The sequence below is a fragment of the Buteo buteo genome, chromosome 9 (genome assembly GCF_964188355.1).
Source record: "Buteo buteo chromosome 9, bButBut1.hap1.1, whole genome shotgun sequence".
Taxonomy (NCBI): domain Eukaryota; kingdom Metazoa; phylum Chordata; class Aves; order Accipitriformes; family Accipitridae; genus Buteo; species Buteo buteo.
In genome coordinates, this window is record NC_134179.1 from 36,515,407 (window position 1) to 36,534,994 (window position 19,588).

General features: G+C 36.4%; 1 protein-coding gene across 9 annotated transcripts in view; it reads left to right on the forward strand.

The window, feature by feature from the left end:
• MAP3K4 (mitogen-activated protein kinase kinase kinase 4) overlaps positions 1–19,588 on the forward strand; it is a 77,216-nt gene that overhangs the window by 25,646 nt on the left and 31,982 nt on the right. For 8 of the 9 annotated variants that reach the window (XR_012651693.1, XR_012651692.1, XM_075036080.1 and 5 more), the window contains exons 3-10: positions 697–2,078; positions 6,440–6,682; positions 11,725–11,871; positions 14,574–14,731; positions 15,129–15,245; positions 15,664–15,763; positions 15,854–15,937; positions 18,168–18,434. Coding sequence is in view for 7 of the 9 variants with exons in the window: in XM_075036080.1 (XP_074892181.1) it covers positions 697–2,078; positions 6,440–6,682; positions 11,725–11,871; positions 14,574–14,731; positions 15,129–15,245; positions 15,664–15,763; positions 15,854–15,937; positions 18,168–18,434 (2,498 nt within the window). In the remaining 2 variants the exon portion in view is untranslated. The remainder of the gene's footprint in view (positions 1–696; positions 2,079–6,439; positions 6,683–11,724; positions 11,872–14,573; positions 14,732–15,128; positions 15,246–15,663; positions 15,764–15,853; positions 15,938–18,167; positions 18,435–19,588) is intronic. The other variant, XM_075036081.1, reaches the window with a different exon arrangement.

Consider the following 19,588-nt stretch of genomic DNA (forward strand, 5'->3'; position numbering starts at 1 on the left):
GGTGATAATGTCTGCTGCTTCTGAGGAAAGAGGAGGAAGAGAAGAGGCGTTTGCACAATTAGGCAGGAAAGGGCTGCTGTTGTGTGGTAAGGGAGAAGGCAAGTGTTTGTGTGTTAGGAGAGTGGGGAGTTAGGCTCCTGGTGTTAAGGCAGTGTATTAAGACTACAGATGGGTTCCCAGAACTAAGACCAAGCCCTCCAAGATCCAGGATTAGATCATTCAAACTAAATTTCAGAATCTGTACGTGCTCTAGTTTTTATGAAATTGCATGTGCAATGGAGTCTCTTTAATTCTGTTTGACTTGGAAACCTTAATAATGCTCTGTGGCATTTTGAGTTTTTGTTTGGGAGTTTGTGACAAATGTTTCGAAAATGAACTTGAAAACCATTCTTTTCCTTTTGATCATACTCAATTCTCAGTAGATGGCATACTCAGAATAATGAGAATTCTCTCAGGTCCTTTCTACAAAAGAGGTAAAGCAAGAAGAGAAAAAAAAATTCCTTTTGGTGCTGCTATTGATTTAGTTGTACTAATGGTAATATTGAAGACTACATTTTACTTCTACCCATGCCTATTTTGTTTTGTTGGTATTAAAAAATGTTTTATGCTGAACCTAAGAAATGTGATCGGGAGCTGGACTGAATGATGCTTTTTCTTGTTGCTGCAGTCACATTTTTTTTTTTTCTTTTCTTACAGAAAAAATGAGTGTGCCAACTCAGTCAGTGCATAAAGACAATGGGAAAACCATTGAGAATGTGGAGGAGCACAGCTATAAGCAAGGAAAAAAGATCCGAGACACCCTAAGGACGACAGAACGAGATCACAAGAAAAATGTGCAGTGCTCATTTATGTTAGACTCAGTTGGTGGGTCTCTGCCAAAAAAAACAATTCCAGATGTTGATCTTAATAAGCCTTACCTCAGCCTTGGCTGTAGCAATGCTAAGCTTCCAGTCTCTGTGCCCATGCCAATACCCAGAACTGCACGCCAGACTTCTAGGACTGACTGCCCAGCAGACCGCTTAAAATTCTTTGAAACCCTGCGGCTTTTGTTAAAACTTACCTCAGTCTCAAAGAAAAAGGACAGGGAGCAGAGAGGACCGGAAAACACCTCTTCTGTCTGGCTGAACCGATCCAATGAACTGATCTGGCTGGAGCTGCAAGCTTGGCATGCTGGCCGGAGCATTAATGACCAAGACCTCTATCTCTATGCAGCCCGTCAAGCTATCCCTGATATCATCAATGAAATCCTCACCTTCAAAGTGAACTATGGAAGCTTCTCCTGTGTAAAAAATGGAGCCAGTCTCAATGGTACTTCAGGAGAAGGAGTTTGCAAGGCAACACGTGGAACTAGTGCTTTGGGTTACTCAAGTTACCATGAACACCTCCATCGCCAGCGGGTCTCATTTGAGCAAGTAAAGCGGATAATGGAGCTGCTCGAGTATATAGAAGCACTTTATCCATCTCTGCAGGCTCTTCAAAAGGACTATGAAAAGTATGCTGCAAAGGACTTCCAAGACAGAGTGCAGGCACTCTGTCTATGGTTAAATATTACGAAAGACTTAAATCAAAAACTAAGGATTATGGGAACCGTATTGGGTATCAAAAATCTTTCTGACATTGGCTGGCCAGTGTTTGAAATTCCTTCTCCTCGACCATCTAAGGACAATGATCCAGAGGATGAAGAAGTTGATAGGGAAACAGAAGTAAAGGAATCCTCAGGAACATGCACAGAGGAGAGCGATGGTGAAGAACAAATATCTGAGGAGAATGTTGAGGAACTTAGACAAGCCATCAAGAACAATTTTACTAATAAGCCAAATTTTGACTTTCAGGACCATTTTTCAAGGAGGTTTGATAGGCTTGAATCTGAGGATGACTCCGCCTCTTGGGTTATTCCAGAATGCAGTGCTGAGGCAAGCTGCAGCCAACACTGTTTGACCTCTATTTACAGGCCGTTTGTAGATAAAGCACTGAAGCAAATGGGGTTGAGGAAGCTAATTTTAAGACTGCACAAGCTAATGCATGGTTCATTGCAAAGGGCCCGTATGGCGTTGGTAAGGAGTGATCATCAGCTGGAGGTAGGTTGCTACTAGTGTAAATGGGTAACAGGAGTACCTCCCGTGCTGTATTGTTTCTAACTGAAACTGGAGGAATTGGGATCTTAGGAAAGTTTTGGTTGCTGTGTTGGTTTTTGAAAGATAGTGTATGATATGATGAAGAGCCCAGTTCTGCTTCCACTGAAATGAATCTGTCATTTGATCTGAATTAGAATTTGTGTGAAGCACAAGCTAGTTCTCTGTTCTTGCTTGTAACTGAAATGACATTTTTATGGTAACATCTTTGCTCATTACATTTTCTAATGTCTAAAGGTAAAAATCAGAAAAATTACAATGGAAAATTAGGTACAAAAGTTGACTCATGAGGAAAATTAGCAATGGGACTGGTCATTTTCCTTTTCTTGTCTTCAAGACTGGATATCGCTCTGCAAGACATCCTTTATGAAAACGTCACTATTGTTTTGGGTTTTTCCTCATCTAAATAAATGGATTACTGTGGTGGCATGTTGTGCTTGAGGCCAGATTGGATAAATGAGTGGACTTTCTTAACCTTGAAATCTATGAAAGCAAGTCATGTTAGCTTGTTGCATTTCTCAGCTGTCTCTTAGTTTCATTTTGGGGGGCTTGGGGTCATTTTATATTCTTAATTAAGAATGATTGTGAGTTAATAAAAACAAAATTATGAAATAAGCAGTAAATGAAGGACAGTAGCTGAAGTTTCAGATGGTAAGTTGTGATCACTAATTCCTTCAAGGCAGAATAATGTTGCTTAATACAAACTATTACCTAACTCTCAGGCATTTTTATATTAGGAAGAACTAGTAGTAAGGATTACATGCCCTCCTTGATACAAGTAGCACTGTGGGGGGGGCCTAACCGTGGATTCTGGATGAAGGAATTTCTTAGCCATTGTCCCCGCTCTAATATGGATACCACATGTGGTCTTTGACACGATGCTCTTAGTGTTGACTCACATTTGCAAAAGGAACAAGAATTGTTTATCTCCCTCAGAGGTTTGTTGGTTTTTTTTTAGGTTGAATAGATTTATATTTATAAAGTTATTTGATTCTGAAAGTTTTTATTTGTTCTGTTGCTAATGTAGATATTACTGTAAAAAATGAAGTTAGTTGAATTTTTATTTATTCTCTACTTGGTTTCAACTCGTGTTCTAGGAAGTTTTGCATTAAAAAAATCTGTGTATTTCTAGAGTCATGTGCCTAAGCAAAACTTGGAGGTATCTGTTTGTTACACTGTTACAGTAACCAAAAGTACCCCCAAACCATATATACTTAGATAGAAGGTTCAGCTTAATATACAGGTAGAAGTACCTTTAAAAAAACAAAGGGAAAACCCCCATAATTCGGGAGTATTGAAAACTACTTTGAATGTATTTTTGAAATTGCTAAATACCTCAAATGTTTTGACTTCATAAAGGTTCTTGAAACAAGTTAATGAACTATAAGTAGCTAGAGTCTTTGCTGCAGCTTCACAGAATTAGAGTTCTTGGTAATTTAGTGTTGGATGACTTGTGTAAGACGGAAGGTTAATCTTTTCTTCCTCCTTCTCCACCCTTGCGACTTATTTGAATGTTCATTTTCAGTAACGATTACATTTTCTTTAGAATATTGTCCTCTTTTAAGAAATTATTTTATGACTACAGGTGAATGTTATAAAACTGTAAACTTCTTTCCTGCCCCAAAGTTAAAAAAATGCTGTCAAAAAAAGAAAATACTGTTTGTCAGAAGCGTGGTACCTACTGCAGCAAAAGATGACATCAGACTAAAATAGAAGAGATGGTTTTGAATTGCTTGGTCTTTGCATCTTATGGCATTTGAATGTAGTGTCTTGGGGGTTTTTTTAGTGCAGTTCAGTTTGATATTTTTATGCAGCCAGAGCTGTTAGTGTTTTGTTCATCTTTGTTACTTCTGTTATTTTTGTATCTTGACTCTGTGTTCATGAGTGTACATACCCTTTAAAATCTCTGGACATACTTTAATTTCTATTGTTACTTAAACACTATCTTTCATCTAAAATGTGCTTTCTGGATTCTTCCACTGTATCCATTTTAATGCTCATTTCATCTTAAGTATGTGTAAATGTTAATCCAGATAGCTGGTTTTAGTGTTTTTTAAAGTGCAAGTTTCATTTGTCAAAGGCTCTGATACTTTAACAAGGCTCTAGGCAGTACAGGGTCTGTTTTGTGTAGAAGTTGTATGATTTGATTCTTAAAGAAAATGGCTAATATTTCTTCTTTCAGTTTACAAAATCAGAGATGTTATTTTAGTAGAATAGTTCTTAAGCCCATGTACCCTGCTTGTTGTTTATTCAACTGGCTGCACTTTTGAGTATGGATTTTATGTATGATCTCAATAAATGGCTTGGACTTTGGTTTCTTGGGGGTTTTTAAAGAAGTATTTGATAGTCACTTGAAACATTTCAGACTGGGCCCACTCAAGATTAAGATGAGTCAGTAGAGGTTCAGGTATCTAATATTAAGCCCTAATGTCATGTGCTGTTATCCTTAATGTTAGAAATTGAAAAACATATTTATTCAATTTTGTGTTATTTATCATACCATAGACTAGTTCTTTAATATTTTTATAAGAACTAAATTTTTCAACACTATAATTGCATCACAGTGAGGATTGCATTTCTTAAATATTTTGTGCTGTGTAAGTGTAGTATTTTCATGATCTGTTATTAATGAAAACATCTTGTATAAAAGCCTTTAGCTCTGGAGCTATTCTGGTGCTGTATGTTTCTTTAAAAGAGAGTTAGTAAAAAGAAGAATTAATATACCATCTAAGAAGATAAGTTCTTATACTGTAGATCAGCTAGTGATTAAACTTCAACTAAACTAGGTATAAAGGAAATCCCCACTCACGCATGTTTGCTATCTCTGCATAATGAGCTAGCGGTTTTAGAAACCACTTAAGAATCTGCAGCGCATAGTATGTGTTGTGCCAACATTAGACAGTAATGAATATGCTATTCCATCCCCTCAACAGTTGAGAAGCATCACAGCATTAAAAAATAAAAACACTAAGAAAACTGACTTTATTGGTAGCTGTAATTTTGTGTGGCTCTTCTGAGAAAGCAGAGCTTGTACAACACTGTAGAGACAAATGTCAAAAATGTGCATGTAAGTGTAAAGGAATAAACTATTTTTTTTTTTAATTTTCTGCTAGATAATAAGCTTAAAAGTGGCTTAATTTTTTTTTAACTCTCTAGGCAGCATTTTATCATTCTATCTAATTTCTGGTAATATTTCCCCTCTTTTGAAGTGATTTTATTTAAATTTGGCACTGAAGAAGAACCTAAAAAATGCTAGTTATGTCTAATACATGAATGAAGGATATTCAGGTGTCATAGTTAGCAGCCATGAAATGAGAATTAGAATAAAACAAACTTCGTCTGAAACAAATCTTATCCTTAGATGAGGTACAGTGTGTTGTTATCTTTAAGAGCTATACATTTGTTGCAGTCCAAATTTTCTTCCTAAATTAAATGCCAGAGTGCCTCCATGTACAGCTTTGCTTAGAATGTTATCAGAAGGTATATAATTTAGATATCTATGATGTATATTTCAGATAGTTTCAATTATTTTCTCTAATTAGAAATGTAATTTCATTCAAGTTTCATTTTCATTTAAATGAAAATAAGTTTATTAATTGAAAAAACCAGCTTGATCTCTTTATATTTTATCTTCCTTTTTAAGTTTCAATTTCTTAACATCTACCAAAGTTCATAAGTTGTTTTTTTTTTTCAATAGTTTGGTTTTTTTTTTTCATTTTAGCTAGCAACACTTTCTTGAATATTGTGTTACTTTACAATGTGGAGTTTTATATAACATATGCACTATGTATTTGAAAAGGAACAAGGTTACTCGCCTGACATGGACAAGTGCAAACTTGTTTCTCTAGATATAGCCATTAGTGTAAGACCTTTTGATTTATTTATTTTTTTAATATATTTTTAAATTCTCAAGTATTGTATCTTATAATGAACTGACTATATGTCTCTATATATTATGTTAGGATTAACCTGTATGTTCATCATAATCTCAAACTGCAGTTTCTTCCTGTGTAGTGAGGTGATCTCCAGCTTTAATGGATGGTTTAATAATTTTGAAACAGAAACATGAAGTTAAGAGATTGTTTTGTTCACTCCCAAGGGTCCATAATTGTTTTCCTCAGCCTGCTGATCCTCAAAAAAAAAAAAAAAAAAAAAAAGAGAGAGAGAGAGAAATTGAAACTTCTGTGATTTGCCAGTTAATAGAATCTTACCTTTTAAAAATAGACTTTAGTGCATGCTTCTTTAAACAAATGCTAAATCCTAAAGTATTTAAGGATCATTTTCATGATACCTATTTCTTGTTACAGTTTTCAGAATTTCCAGATCACATGTTGTGTTCAGATTATGTGCAGTTATTAAATTCCCCACCTTGTTGTGAGCAAAAATGCAGCACTGTATCATGGGAGGAGCTGAAATCCATGGATTTGCCATCTTTTGAACCTGCATTCTTGGTCCTCTGCCGAGTCCTGCTCAATGTTATCCATGAATGTCTCAAGCTAAGGTTGGAACAAAGACCTGCTGGGGAACCATCTCTTTTGAGTATTAAACAGGTTTGCTTCAACTGTTGTTTTAATAGTTCCTATTTGAAATTACTTTGTCATGTCATTATGATAAGGTTGCTGGTTTAAAGAGGATTAGTTTAAGAAGTGACAATATATAATTATGTAATAACTTTTTATAAATAGTCTTATATTTCATATGGAGATCTGGATTTTGCATAGTAAACAACTGGTCATATATAACTCTCTGATTTAGACTTCCAGGAATCAAGACTGGTGATTAAAGAATTATTAGCCAGTGAAGGTAAACAATATTTGTTCCATTTGCATTATAAGCTATATAACCTTGTCCAGCACATCTTCCTCTATTTGGGTTTCTTAGGCAGTGTAACCAGTTTTAAGGGTCTGTATATTTCTTTTTTTCTTTGATTTGATCCTTTTTTCATTGCAAAAGTAAGACCTCTGCCAACATGTGATGGACTCATAGTGGAAGTTGATTAAGAAGAAAAACAAAATGAAAAAAAAAAATCTTCTTTCCTAGCATATTGTTTTATATAAATATCTGATAATTTCTGTGGGTAGTGACCCAAGTTTGTCAGTCCTGTCACTGGCTGAGAATGTTGTATGGGGATTTCTTCTCTGTTGGTTATCTGATACAATGAAGGCTGTTTAGATCAACGCCATTTTTCAAAGTCTAGTCCAGGATATATTAAAATTTTCTGAAGTCATCTCCCTGCTCCCTGGCAAGCATAACCAGATCAGAGTTTTATCAGGTGGTCTTTAAGGGTAAACAGTTAAATAAGCTCTTGGGCTGATTATGATTTCCTATTCCAGTTATCTGCTGCTCCAAAATCAATTGCTAAGTTACTTCACCGTCCCAAGTAAATTTCAGTCCTCTCTCTTTTCTCCTCCTCCCCCCACCTTACTCCCCACCTTTTTTGGTCCTTGGTATACTAGGATTTTGGATGCCCTTTTATCCAAAAGTACAGTAACTACAATTTCAATCTTAAGAGTCATAGTTACAGTAAAATACAGTATAGCATACTGTATTGTAAAGCACAATATATCCTTTTTTCACAGAGTTTGGGGCTATTTTTTTGCCCTTAGGTTTTGTATTCTCCTTATGGACTTCGAGTTAAGTAAAAATGACACTTTCTTCCTGGAAAAGAATGTGTTTGTTACAGACTGTTTTGATGGCGTATACTGTCTTGTTAATTACATTGAAAAAATGAATTCAACTCAGCAAATGCTTGCTGTCCCACGCAGTATTTCTGAACAGGCAAAGGAACTGTGGAGGGTATTTCATAAATAGATGTATTTGTTTCCTGAAGAATTATAATTCCTGAAATCTTGGGCAGGCTCACAACAGTCTAGGGGTCTGTGTTGTTCTGCAGGTTCACAGAATATTACAGAATTACAGAGAAGTTTGGGTTGGACATACTCTGGTCCAACATTCTGTAGTGGAAGCTGGGCCCTATATTAGGTTATCCAGGGCCTTGTTAGGCCAGATCATGAATACTTTCAGTGAGAGAGAGATTCTACTGCTTTTCCAGCCAATCTGTTCCAGCGTTTTATTTTTTCTCCCAGTAAAGCATTTTTTTTTTCCTGTATCCAGACAGAATTTTCCTGAAGCAACTTGTGCCTGTTGCCTCTTGTTGAGTTGCCGTGCATCCTTGTGAAAGGAGTGCCCCCGTTTTCTCTGTAACTACCCTCTAGGCATTGGAAAACTGTGGTTAGATTCCCCATGCGTATTCTCCTCTCTAGGTTGAACAAACCCAATCCCTTGAATTGTTCTTCGTATGCACGTAGCACAGTGCTGTTTGGGTTCTATCGTGATGGACCTACTGGGTGTCATTTGAGGCACTGACACTTTTAAGTGTCTCCTACTTTTTGGTACCATTTGAAACGTGTAGCGGTACCGTTTGGATGTGTCAGACATGCTAGTCCTGATACTTAGCTTTTCCAAGGCGAGGTTTAATTTTTGGATTACTAGCAAGTCAATTCTATATTTAAAAAAAAATAATATTGGTTTGCAAGAAAAAGCATACACACAAAAAGACAACCAGCACAGATATATGCTTCCTACAGCATACTTTTCCTCCCATCCTTTCTCACTAGCTTCCCCTTTTTAAGCCATCTCATCCATGTTTCATTTTTAGCAGTAGCTTTTGTGATCCTGATGATCCCATTATCAGAGAGAGCTGTTGTCTTTTAAAGGCAATTTGCCATTATGTGGTGGCAGTGTAGTTCCTGAACAGTTCATGACGGTTCTCAAGTTCTGCATTTGTGCTGAAAAGTGGAGGGGTGGGTGTGTGTGAGTATGTGTATGTGCACACAGGTTATTTCTGTTACGTGGTTAAATTAGACACTGTTTGTCTGTTCTAGCCTGTGTTGAGTTTCTTAGAGTGCTATGATCTTCTGCAAAATAACTATCAGATCTCTCTGGATCTTTCATACCAGTTTGTATCTTCAAAACAGTAGTAGATTGTCCTGTCGTTTCATAAAAGCTTCTTCCTTACAAAATGACTGGAGAAATTAGGTCAATACTGTTAGAAGATTTTTAGTTCCAGATTGTAGGCTACTGTAATAGAGAAATGCAATTTACAAATAAGTAATTTCTTTTTCATCCACACCTATTAAAATCTGTAGCTAGAAGCACAGCGGCGTATTGTATGTTGATGCAGGTGCTGATTTATTGCATTACCATTTCTGTTATCCACACACCTGTTAAGCAGGTAGTATTTGAACACATTTTAATGATTAAAGAAGAAGCCAGCTAAAGCATGTGTGTTTGGGTGGGGAAAACCATATCTGATGATCAGCACTCTGTCTAGATGGTCTTAACAGCATGTTGTACCTCCTGGAATTTTTGGGTCAACAGTCCTTATGTCAGCCATCAACATTTTGTACAGACTGCTTATGGTCTGTTATTGTCATGTGGAATGCATTAACTCTGAGGTAGTCTGACCTAGTGGAAAAGTGAAAAGTCACACCTGCCTGGTTTCTGATAAGTAACTGACACCACTTAGAGCAGGGCCACAATGTACTGATTAGTTACTGTGTTCTGCTTAATCAGGTTTTATATATTGGGTATGGTTATAGGTCACTTAGAGTAGGTGTGATGTAAATTTTGGAAATTACTGGGACAGAAAAACGTGAATGTTTGGTGACATATTGTTATTTTATAAGTCAAGTAAATATCGGGGGTAGGGAGAAACAAAAAACAAACCACCAAAACCAAGAAAACTTAATATGAAGTTTCTTGCTCTAAACTACAGTACCCTGGAGGCTGTGTGACCTGCCCCACCTGCTTTGCAGAAAAGAATTTCTTGTACAAACTCCCTAAACGAAAAGAAGCCCATTAAACAAACCAGTAATAGGGATAATATTTTCAGTTTAAGCTGCACATTCTTTAGTGTGCTCGTTATGGACCATATTTTTTGTTTGCCTATTGCCTTGTGAATTTCAGTTCCAAAAGTTGACACTTAAAATTAGCACTACAGGGTTTTTTGTAATTCCTATATTCTGTTATTCAATAGCACTACATGCCACTGTATGGCAGTATTATTTAAACAAAAAATGACTATATTTAATGAAGTCTTGAGAGTATTTTAATTTGGAATAGACAAATGTTACTCTTTGCAAATTTTAGAAGTGAACTTTGCTTGTATTGTAAGATATACCATACTGTCTAGTAAAGTTTAATGGATAAGTGATATTGCCAAGTCCCATCTGTCTCTGTGACGGGTAGTTAAATATCAGTTTTAAATTCTTTGAACAAGTTATGGGTTTTTTTGTGGATCCAAGGGCAAAAAAGTCCACAAGGTTAACACGGAGTACACTGAATGTGATTGAGTGAGTGGAGAGTGAAGAATGCACATTTGTTTGTAAATATGTGACATATTAGGGGTATAAATATGTAATTATTGGATTTCCACCTTATAAAAAAATATTTTTTTCCCTTTTTTTGCCTAACTATTGGTCAGTTTCAAACTACAGAGTTCAGAATATTATCCTTGTTTCCCTTGCATGCAGGGGAGCACTGCGTAATGTGTTCTGGCTTGTAAAACATTCCAAAGACTGTTGTCATATTAATAACATTATTGTACATTTTTTGCTTTCATGCCATTACAATTTCTCATACACTGAGTCCACTATATTGATATATTATTTTGCCAGGATAGCCATTAGAGAAAACTTTAAAAAGCAGATTAACCAACCAACAATTCCATTCCCTCTGACCCTCAAAATGAACCCCTCTCTTCCTCTCAGACTCTCGATTTAATGAAGTAGTTGCTCAGAAAAGGTCAGGGGTTGTCAGACTTGGAGACTGATAATGATTTCAGAAGAATACACACTTAGCACTGAAGGACTTCTGAAAGAAAGGCTTTCATTGGTGTAGGTTTGAAACCATTCTTGCTGTTTGTGTACTCCTATGTCTGTGGTAGTGCATCCTTCTTCAAATAAATAAAAGCTGTAAGCTTTCAGGGAGGAGTGATAGGTGTTTTGCAAAATGTCACCACTTCTATGATTGAAAAGTTAACTTTCCTCCTGTTAGCCTTGCCCAGGGAAGCAACAAAAGAAGCACTAACTGTTTTAAGGTCTGGTATGTGTTTTAGAGTTGTTGACACCTGCTCAATAGATTGACAATGAATTTCCTGTAGTAAAACATTTCTCATAGGTCTCTAAGCATCTGTCAAACACATTGCATGTTGTTTCTGACTTGCTTCCATTTAAACTTGTGATTTAATGATTGTGAGCCCTCTTGCCCACTTCTAAACTTTTTAACCACCCAGTAAGTTGCTTGCTGTGGCTCTGTGCAGGGAATGAATTCTGAAACATCTGCTTCCATCTCCATTTACAGTTATGTGGCAAATGGCATGATGGCAATTAAATAATCCTGGAAAACTAGTCACATCTTTCCTGCAGATATGTAAAGCGACTGTATTCATTTCTAAAAACTGTAGAAATTATCTAGTGATAAACTTAACGCATTTAGACAAAGTGGACTGACAAATTAAGTTTTCACTTCCCAGGGAGAATTTAAGAGTAATGTCTTGACTGATGGCAGGTTTTGGGTTTTTCTCTTGCAGCTAGTGAGAGAGTGTAAAGAGGTTCTGAAGGGTGGCCTGTTAATGAAGCAATATTACCAGTTTATGTTACGTGAGGTGTTAGATGACTTACAAAAGATTGATTGCAACATTGATTCTTTTGAAGAGGACCTGCATAAAATGTTAATGGTAAGCTTCAAAAAGGAGAAAATATTTGGAGTTCTAGTAAGTGTATTAATCTGAGTACTGCTAATAGAAATCTATTGTCCCTGTTGGGTATAAGTCTTGCTTTCTTTTTTTTTTTTTCTTTTTTTCTTTTTTTATGTTGTGCTACTTCAGCATAATTTTATTGTTTTAGTGGACTTGTAAAGGTAACACAATAGTCATTGCCATTTAGCAATACTGTTTTTTGTTTACTGGACTGTGGTACAGTAGTATACTTGTAAATTGCCTGTATTTACAACAAAATGGTTCATATGTAGAAATGTAAATTCCATACATTTAAACTAAACTTTTAATATTTAATACTGTTAGTATTGAATTAAAAAAAAATAAATACAATTGTTTGACTAACATCATGTCTTAATATCTTGGTATTGCATTCATCCATTAATGATACCTTAGTTTTAATGTGTATTCATTATTGCAATAAGTTAAATACAAAGAAGTATTTTCAAGACAAGCACTTGGCCTATCTGAAAGATATTAAATTAAATATTAAGTAAATTTAGTTTAAATTACGTTCCCTTGCATGTGACTGATTTTTATTCTTTTGTGAGTTGTTTGAGCTTTGTCCTCACTATTGTGGGGACCCTCCCCCCCCGCCCCAAGATACACCTCAGTACCTCATCACTAGTGTCGTCAGCAGAGCTGTTGGTACCGTCTGTTGCTAAGTATGCATGGATTTTCCTATTACATGCTTTTCATTGCATACAGTGGTGAAACTATATTGTTTTAACTAAAGTTTCTGATGCTGTGTGCCTGCCTTCATCTCCATCTGAAATGTCTAGAAACTTCCAGCAGAAATGACCTGGCTAGATGAAAGGGAAATGGTTCATCTTGTCCATTTTTAAATTCCTTACCTGGTGGTTTTTGTTTTGGTTTTTTTGTAGGTAGCTGTAATGTTTTTGTGCTTTGAGGCAAGAGGTTGAACTTTGGCAGCAGTTTCAGTTGTATAAGGGTTTTGCTTTTTGTGGGTCTTGAAGGGGGTGGTAACAAGACTGTGTAAATAGGAATAAATATATTGGACTTCAAAGAATCACAGTTTGCGCCTATTCAGAGTTGCAGGTTCGTGTAGCACCTGGAGCAGGGGAGAAAGATTGGATGAATGGTCAAGACTGTCAGAAGATTGGGACAGCTGGGCAAAGAGAGCTGAAGAGCTGATGTGGACTGGAAATAGGGATAGGGAAAACTTGTATGAAATCAGAAGGTTAAGGCAGGATTAATGAGGGGTGAGAGGTGGAACTTACTGTCTTTTCCTATGGACTCCTTGTATAGGCAGGCAAGGTAGCCAAGAGGAGTACTGGAAGAGAAATTAGGGTGAGAGTGAAAGGTGAATTAAATAAAGTCAAGAATGGGGCTGTGGTCTGAGACTACCAAAACACAGTACCTACCTAATCCAGAGTAGAGTTTTAAGGTTTTCCATATCTACTCTGCTCTCGTGAGACCCCACCTGGAGTACTGCGTTCAGCTCTGGGGCCCCCAGCATAAGAAAGACATGGATCTGCTCGAGCGGATCCAGAGGAGGGCCATGAAGATGATCAGAGGGCTGGAGCACCTCTCCTATGAAGACAGGCTGAGAGAGTTGGCGTTGTTCAGCCTGGAGAAGAGAAGGCTCTGGGGACACCTTACAGCGGCCTTCCAGTACCTACAGGGGGCCTACAGGAAAGATGGGCAGGGACTTTGTACAAGGGCATGTAGTGATAGGACGAGGGATAATGGCTTTAAACTGAAAGAGGGTAGATTTAGATTAGGTACAAGGAGGAGATTCTTCACTGTGAGGGTGGTGAGGCACTGGAACAGGTTGCCCAGAGAGGCTGTGGATACCCCATCCTGGCAGTGTTCAAGGCCAGGCTGGATGGGGCTTTGGGCAACCTGGTCTAGTGGAAGGTGTCCCTGCTCATGGCAGGGGGGTTGGAACTAGATGATCTTTAAGGTCCTTTTCAACCCAAATCATTCAGTGGTTCTATGTCCTAGGTCCAAAAATACCTGAGGTTGATGGGAAGTGTCTTAACCATTTCTGAGGAGGGACATTGCTTGATGTTAGGGATTATTGAACTAAAACAAATTGCAGCCATGTTTTTTGCGTTCAGTATGATCCTAAAGGGCCAATGTTTGAAGAAGAATTGTACTTACCTGGATTTTTATGTTGGTTTAAAACAATAATAATTAAATAAAGGTGAGAGAGAAGACTTGATATAAAGGAACACAAGGTATAATGCGTAATCTGAGAAGCCTGTTCACTGCACTTATCCATATCCAGGAGAATATGTTCAGATAAAACCTTTCAGAGTAATCCAGTTAATAAAAGATATAGAGACTGTTTTTCAGTAGTTCAGCTTTAAAAACTCTGGCCATTGTGGGTATTCACTGATAAAATGGTGAATAGCAGCACAGCAAGTGAGGTGGTGATACTGTCAGTATTTTCAGAAGAGTATAATGGAGACATAGTATTTAATACTTCAGTAGCACTTTCTACTTCCTGAGCCATAAATTGCAGCTTTTGAGTGGAAACACGTAGCTCATTTTCAGTCATAACAAATGAAAAATGTTGTAGAAATAGATTCTACAAATTGTATAATGCTGAGATTGTTTGTTGATTTGAGAAGTTACAATCCTTAGTTACATGTTGTGTAACAATTTCTGTTTAAATTATCTCTTTCTGTGTACAGGTTTACTTTGATTATATGCGAAGCTGGATCCAAATGCTACAGCAGTTACCTCAAGCGTCTCATAGTTTAAAAAATCTGTTGGAGGAGGAATGGAATTTCACCAAAGAAATAACTCCTTATATAAGAGGGGGCGAAGCTCAAGCTGGAAAACTATTCTGGTAGCTTTTATTTAATTACTCTGCTGATGGTGTTGATTTGTACCAGATATGTATTCAAGTCGGCACTTGTTCAGGGTTCCCATGTTGGGCTTCTTGAGGCCTCAGTAAGCAGCTGATAGCTTTTGTGAATTTATGGATTATTACAATGACTGAGCTGTAGGATGCAGTAACTGCAGATTGCTCTTACTCTAGCTATAACAGGAATGACTGCTTCTATGGAAAGTTCCCATTTCTCCTAGCCCCGTGCACGTAGAGTAACTGAGGGCCCCCAAGACGCTGCTTGTTTCTGCAGGCGGACTTGGCAACATGGCTCTCTTGCGTTGGACAGAGTAGGAAGAAGTTTAAGGTGCCATGCTACCTGAATAAGACTGAAGTTCCACCATTTCTGTTGCTACAGTGATATTGCAGGAATGCTGCTGAAATCTACAGGAATATTTTTAGATTCTGGACTACAGGACAGTTGTGATGAATTTTGGGCCAGTGCCGATGACAGTACTGCATCAGATGAAATCAGGTATTAAGCCATTTGGCTTAATAATAACAAACACACTTACTCATGTTTCTAAACCCCTGACAGGTACATACTGCATTTTATTTCTTAGAATGAAAACTTCATAAATAAATGCAAGACTCCATAGACTTTATTGCTAATATTTCTGTATGCAGTAGTAATGAACCATCATTTTGTTCATTTGAAGCCTAATAACCTTCTTTTTAATTCAGGGTATCAGAGATTGTTTATGTAATGTTCTTTAAATTCAGTTTTTATATCCTTATAAAAAATGTGCCTGCTTGTCAGTCAGCTGCTTGTAAATATCTTTTCTATGTTCTTTCTATTGATATATATGTAAATAATTCTTACTTTCTAGTAGCTGTATAAATGCAGTATGATTTATTAAAATGTTGTCATTTCATTCTTACTAATGTTTCAGGAGGTCTGTTATAGAGACCAGCCGAGCACTCAAAGAGCTGTTTCATGAAGCTAGAGAAAGGGCCTCCAAAGCTCTTGGTTTTGCTAAAATGCTGAGGAAAGTAAGTTAAGAGTAGATTCTCATCTTATTTATATGCTTTAAATAAATTTAGTCTGAAAGCATATTCTTTTTGTTTTGTCATTATTTGTAGGACCTTGAAATAGCAGCAGAATTTGCATTGTCAGCCCCTGTGCGAGATCTTCTGAACGCTCTGAAAACAAAAGAGTATGTGAAGGTAAATTCAGTTTAGAGGCATGAAAGTAGAGTGGGGATGCTAAGCAAAATGTCAAAGGATATTTATTGGCATACTTTCAGGTTTTTAATGTGGCATCTATATCTCAACATATTTTAAATGTCATGTATTTAATATTGAATTATGGAAGTCAAGTTATTTTCTGTACCTGTGTTTATGTGAGTGAGAATGCTAGTCTCTGTTTTGGGAAATCAGTGTCTAATTCCTTGTCTTCCCAAAGATTCTCTTTGTGACTTAGGAAAAGCCTTTTTGCTTTAATAGTACTTCCTCATTTGTGAGAGGGGAGTTATAACACTTAGTAGGGAGTGTTATGAAAAATAAACGCTTTGAAGTTTTGAGGTAAACAGATACATCAGTAAATGGACATGTTTAAGTAGATAATCTCAAACTATGGACCTGTGGTTTTTGTGTGCTTTTATAAAGCAACAATATTGTAGTGGAGGTCCGCTCTAGCAAGCTTTCTTGAAAGCACTAAGTATGTGAGAAATGCAGGGACTGTGTTCTGTTCCAGAATAACTGTTGCTAGAAGACTGTTGTACAGCAAATGTAGGTTAAACTCTTGGTGCCCGATATTTACTGCACTATAAATTCCAACATTTATGGTTTTGCACTTTATTCCTTAAAAATTCCTAGGTTAACAAGTCTTTATTGCAGTTTGAATTTAAGTAAATCAATTGCTTCAACAGATTAAATTTATTTGGATCTGCTGTTGTTTTTTGTCCTTTCCTACACTTATTATATATAATTCCCAACTGGGAAATAATCTACTAACTTTTGCATGACAAAATTCTTGTTCGATTGATATAAACGATTGCTAAAAGTAGAAATTGGTTCAAGGAGAGACTGACAAGTTCATAGGAGAGAAATTCATAAAGGGATGTTAAATACATGGATGAAACATCTGGCTCAGCAGGACACCAGTGGGAAAATAGGGAATTCAGTGTATGTTTAGTTTTTAAAAATATTTTTCCCCAAGTATCCACTCTTGGCTGCTTTAAGACATGATATTAAATTCAGTAGATCTTTTAGTTAAAGATAGCATCACTGTTCTTACGCATGTGTTTTGAAGAAAAAATTTAATCTTGAGTTTGAAAAATCTGTGTAAGCACATGGTTTAAATAATCTAGATAGATTATTTCGATCTCAGGATTTATCCCTCTTCATCTATTACTTCTTCCCTTTTTTTCACCACTCAAAATGACACACATTTTGGTGATTAACACTTCATGTACTGGCACCCTAACATTGTGTAGGGAGTTTAAATTTTTAATGGCTTTTTCAATCAGATGCTCATTAGTTTTGGGAAACTACTTTAGCTTTCAATAACAACCATCTAGTTTTTTGATTGACCTATAGATTATAATGGCTTTAATTATAAAATATGGCTGCCTAATGGTAAGAACGTTGAGTATAGTGTTTTGTCTTAGCTTGATGACATCAGACTCTGAAAAGAGAGAATTAAAACTTCACTGTAAGTCAGTTACCTCATGTCAAATCACAGGTATCAACTATTTTACTGTTTTCACAATCTGATTCTGGTGCCTGACTTGGTTAAAGTGTTGTTAACAATGTGACAGATACAATGCAGAAATAGTTTTTAAGTAGTATTTTATTAAAAGAGAACACCCTTATCAGACTTAATTAATCTCTCTTTCATGAATAGTAAAAGAATAACTGATACTTTTTTATCCATGTTTTTGCTTACTCTTATCTTTTGTAGCCATTGAGAAATGTTATGTTGTTTCTTAGAGATCCTGAAGGAATTTTTCTTCTTTTAATATTTCAGTCTTAAAAATGTGTGCTTCATAAGTCTTAAATTAGTGTTGACTAATTTACTTTTTAAAATATGTGTGTGTATATATATTTTATACATACATATACACACATAGTTTATATGTGAAATCAGACATTTTTGTAACAAAATTCCTTTAGAAGAATATGTAGAAGGATCAATTGAAGGTACAAGGAAAGATGTCACTGAAAGTTGGTGATCAGTGGATTTCAAGACAAATGATTTCTTATAATGCACTTTGACTTTTAGTGCAAAAATGGCTGTATGTATTGTTTTAGTATGTATATTGCACAGCTGTTTAAGATGGAAACTCTCCCTGATGCTTAAGTGAGATGACATATATATATATTTTATCTGTTTCATGTATCGTAGAAGACAGTGAGATTCGCTCATTCAGTATATTTATATTTTTTTCTACAGGTGCAAATCCCTGGACTCGAGAGTTTACAAGTATTTGTACCAAATAGTATTGCAGGGGAAAAATCTGTGATTTTGCAGCTCCTCAATGCAGCTGCTGGAAAGGATTGCTCAAAGGATTCAGATGAGGTTGCATATGAAGCTTATTTACTAATGACCAAACATAGTGATAAAGACCGTGAATTAGATGACAGCTGGAGCTCATGGGAAGGTCAGCCAGTCAAAATAGTGCCACAAGTAGAAACTGTTGATACACTACGCACCATGCAGGTGGGTTGTTTGGGGTTTTTGGTTTCTGTTTTCGCTGTTTATGTGATCTCCACACTTCTGTGAATGCTTATCCTTTCAGATTAACCACAGTGAGTGGCATGTCTCCTTTTATACGTAATAAAAAGTTACATTTAAGGATAGGATTGATTCTTAGTTATGTTAATACAGGTATTACATGGATTTTAGCATTTCTTAGAAGGATTAATCTCTACAATGTGCATTTTTCAGGGTTGGACTTTGATAATAAAGAGATAGTTTCCATATCTAGTTGGGTGGTCAGCGTCAGAAGTGTGGATAGGACTTGAAAACTGTACATTTTATTAAGAAGTCACCAGTCTCCAAGAGCATGTGGCAGTTGTGTGCTTTCCACACACAGAGGCATGAAACCAGTTACTTTTGATCTTGGATGAATTGTGACATTTAAAATTAAATTTCTGTGGAAGCTACTGGATGTTCAACAGTTCTGCAGGAAGAAATCTTTCCAGTCATACTTCCCTTCATCCCAAGCCAACAGGGATTCCCTGCCAGCAGTTCTGCTACGCTCTAGCAACTGAGCCAGCTGCAGCTCCCTGCCCCTCCTGTTCTCATATCTTTATGTTAAGCTAAGTGAATTTTCCTTTTGGCATGTCATCCAGTTCCTTGGATCTGTACCATAAATGGGCTCTACTGTCTATGGACAAAGTGACTTTCCATGTCACTCTGCCTGGCCTCTAGTATTCAGAGGGCTCTAGCAATTACAGGCAGTTGAAAAAGTCACTCCTGTACCTACTGCTGTTTTTAACATGTAAGCATGTTACTTCTTGTTTGTCTGTTGTCCAGACTAAAAATGGAAAAACCAGCCTTTGATTAAGTCTTTAGAATTTCATTGGACTTCTGTCAAAGTTAGCATTTTGTTCAGAAAATGAAAACAGCAAAAGATGGAATTTGGTTTGCAGATGGTATTCTATCTGACATATGTAAGTGCACATAAAACACTGTGTCTTTGTGTATGTGGTTATACGTGTATATGTATAACACTGTTTATTAATTTTTACAATCCAATATTGAAGGGTTAGGAAGTAAAAATCCTTCAGAAAGATTGTGTCCTGTGTTTTTAAATAAACATGTTTCGATTGCAAACTAGAGAAAATGTAAGGTGTTATTTAAAAGATGCT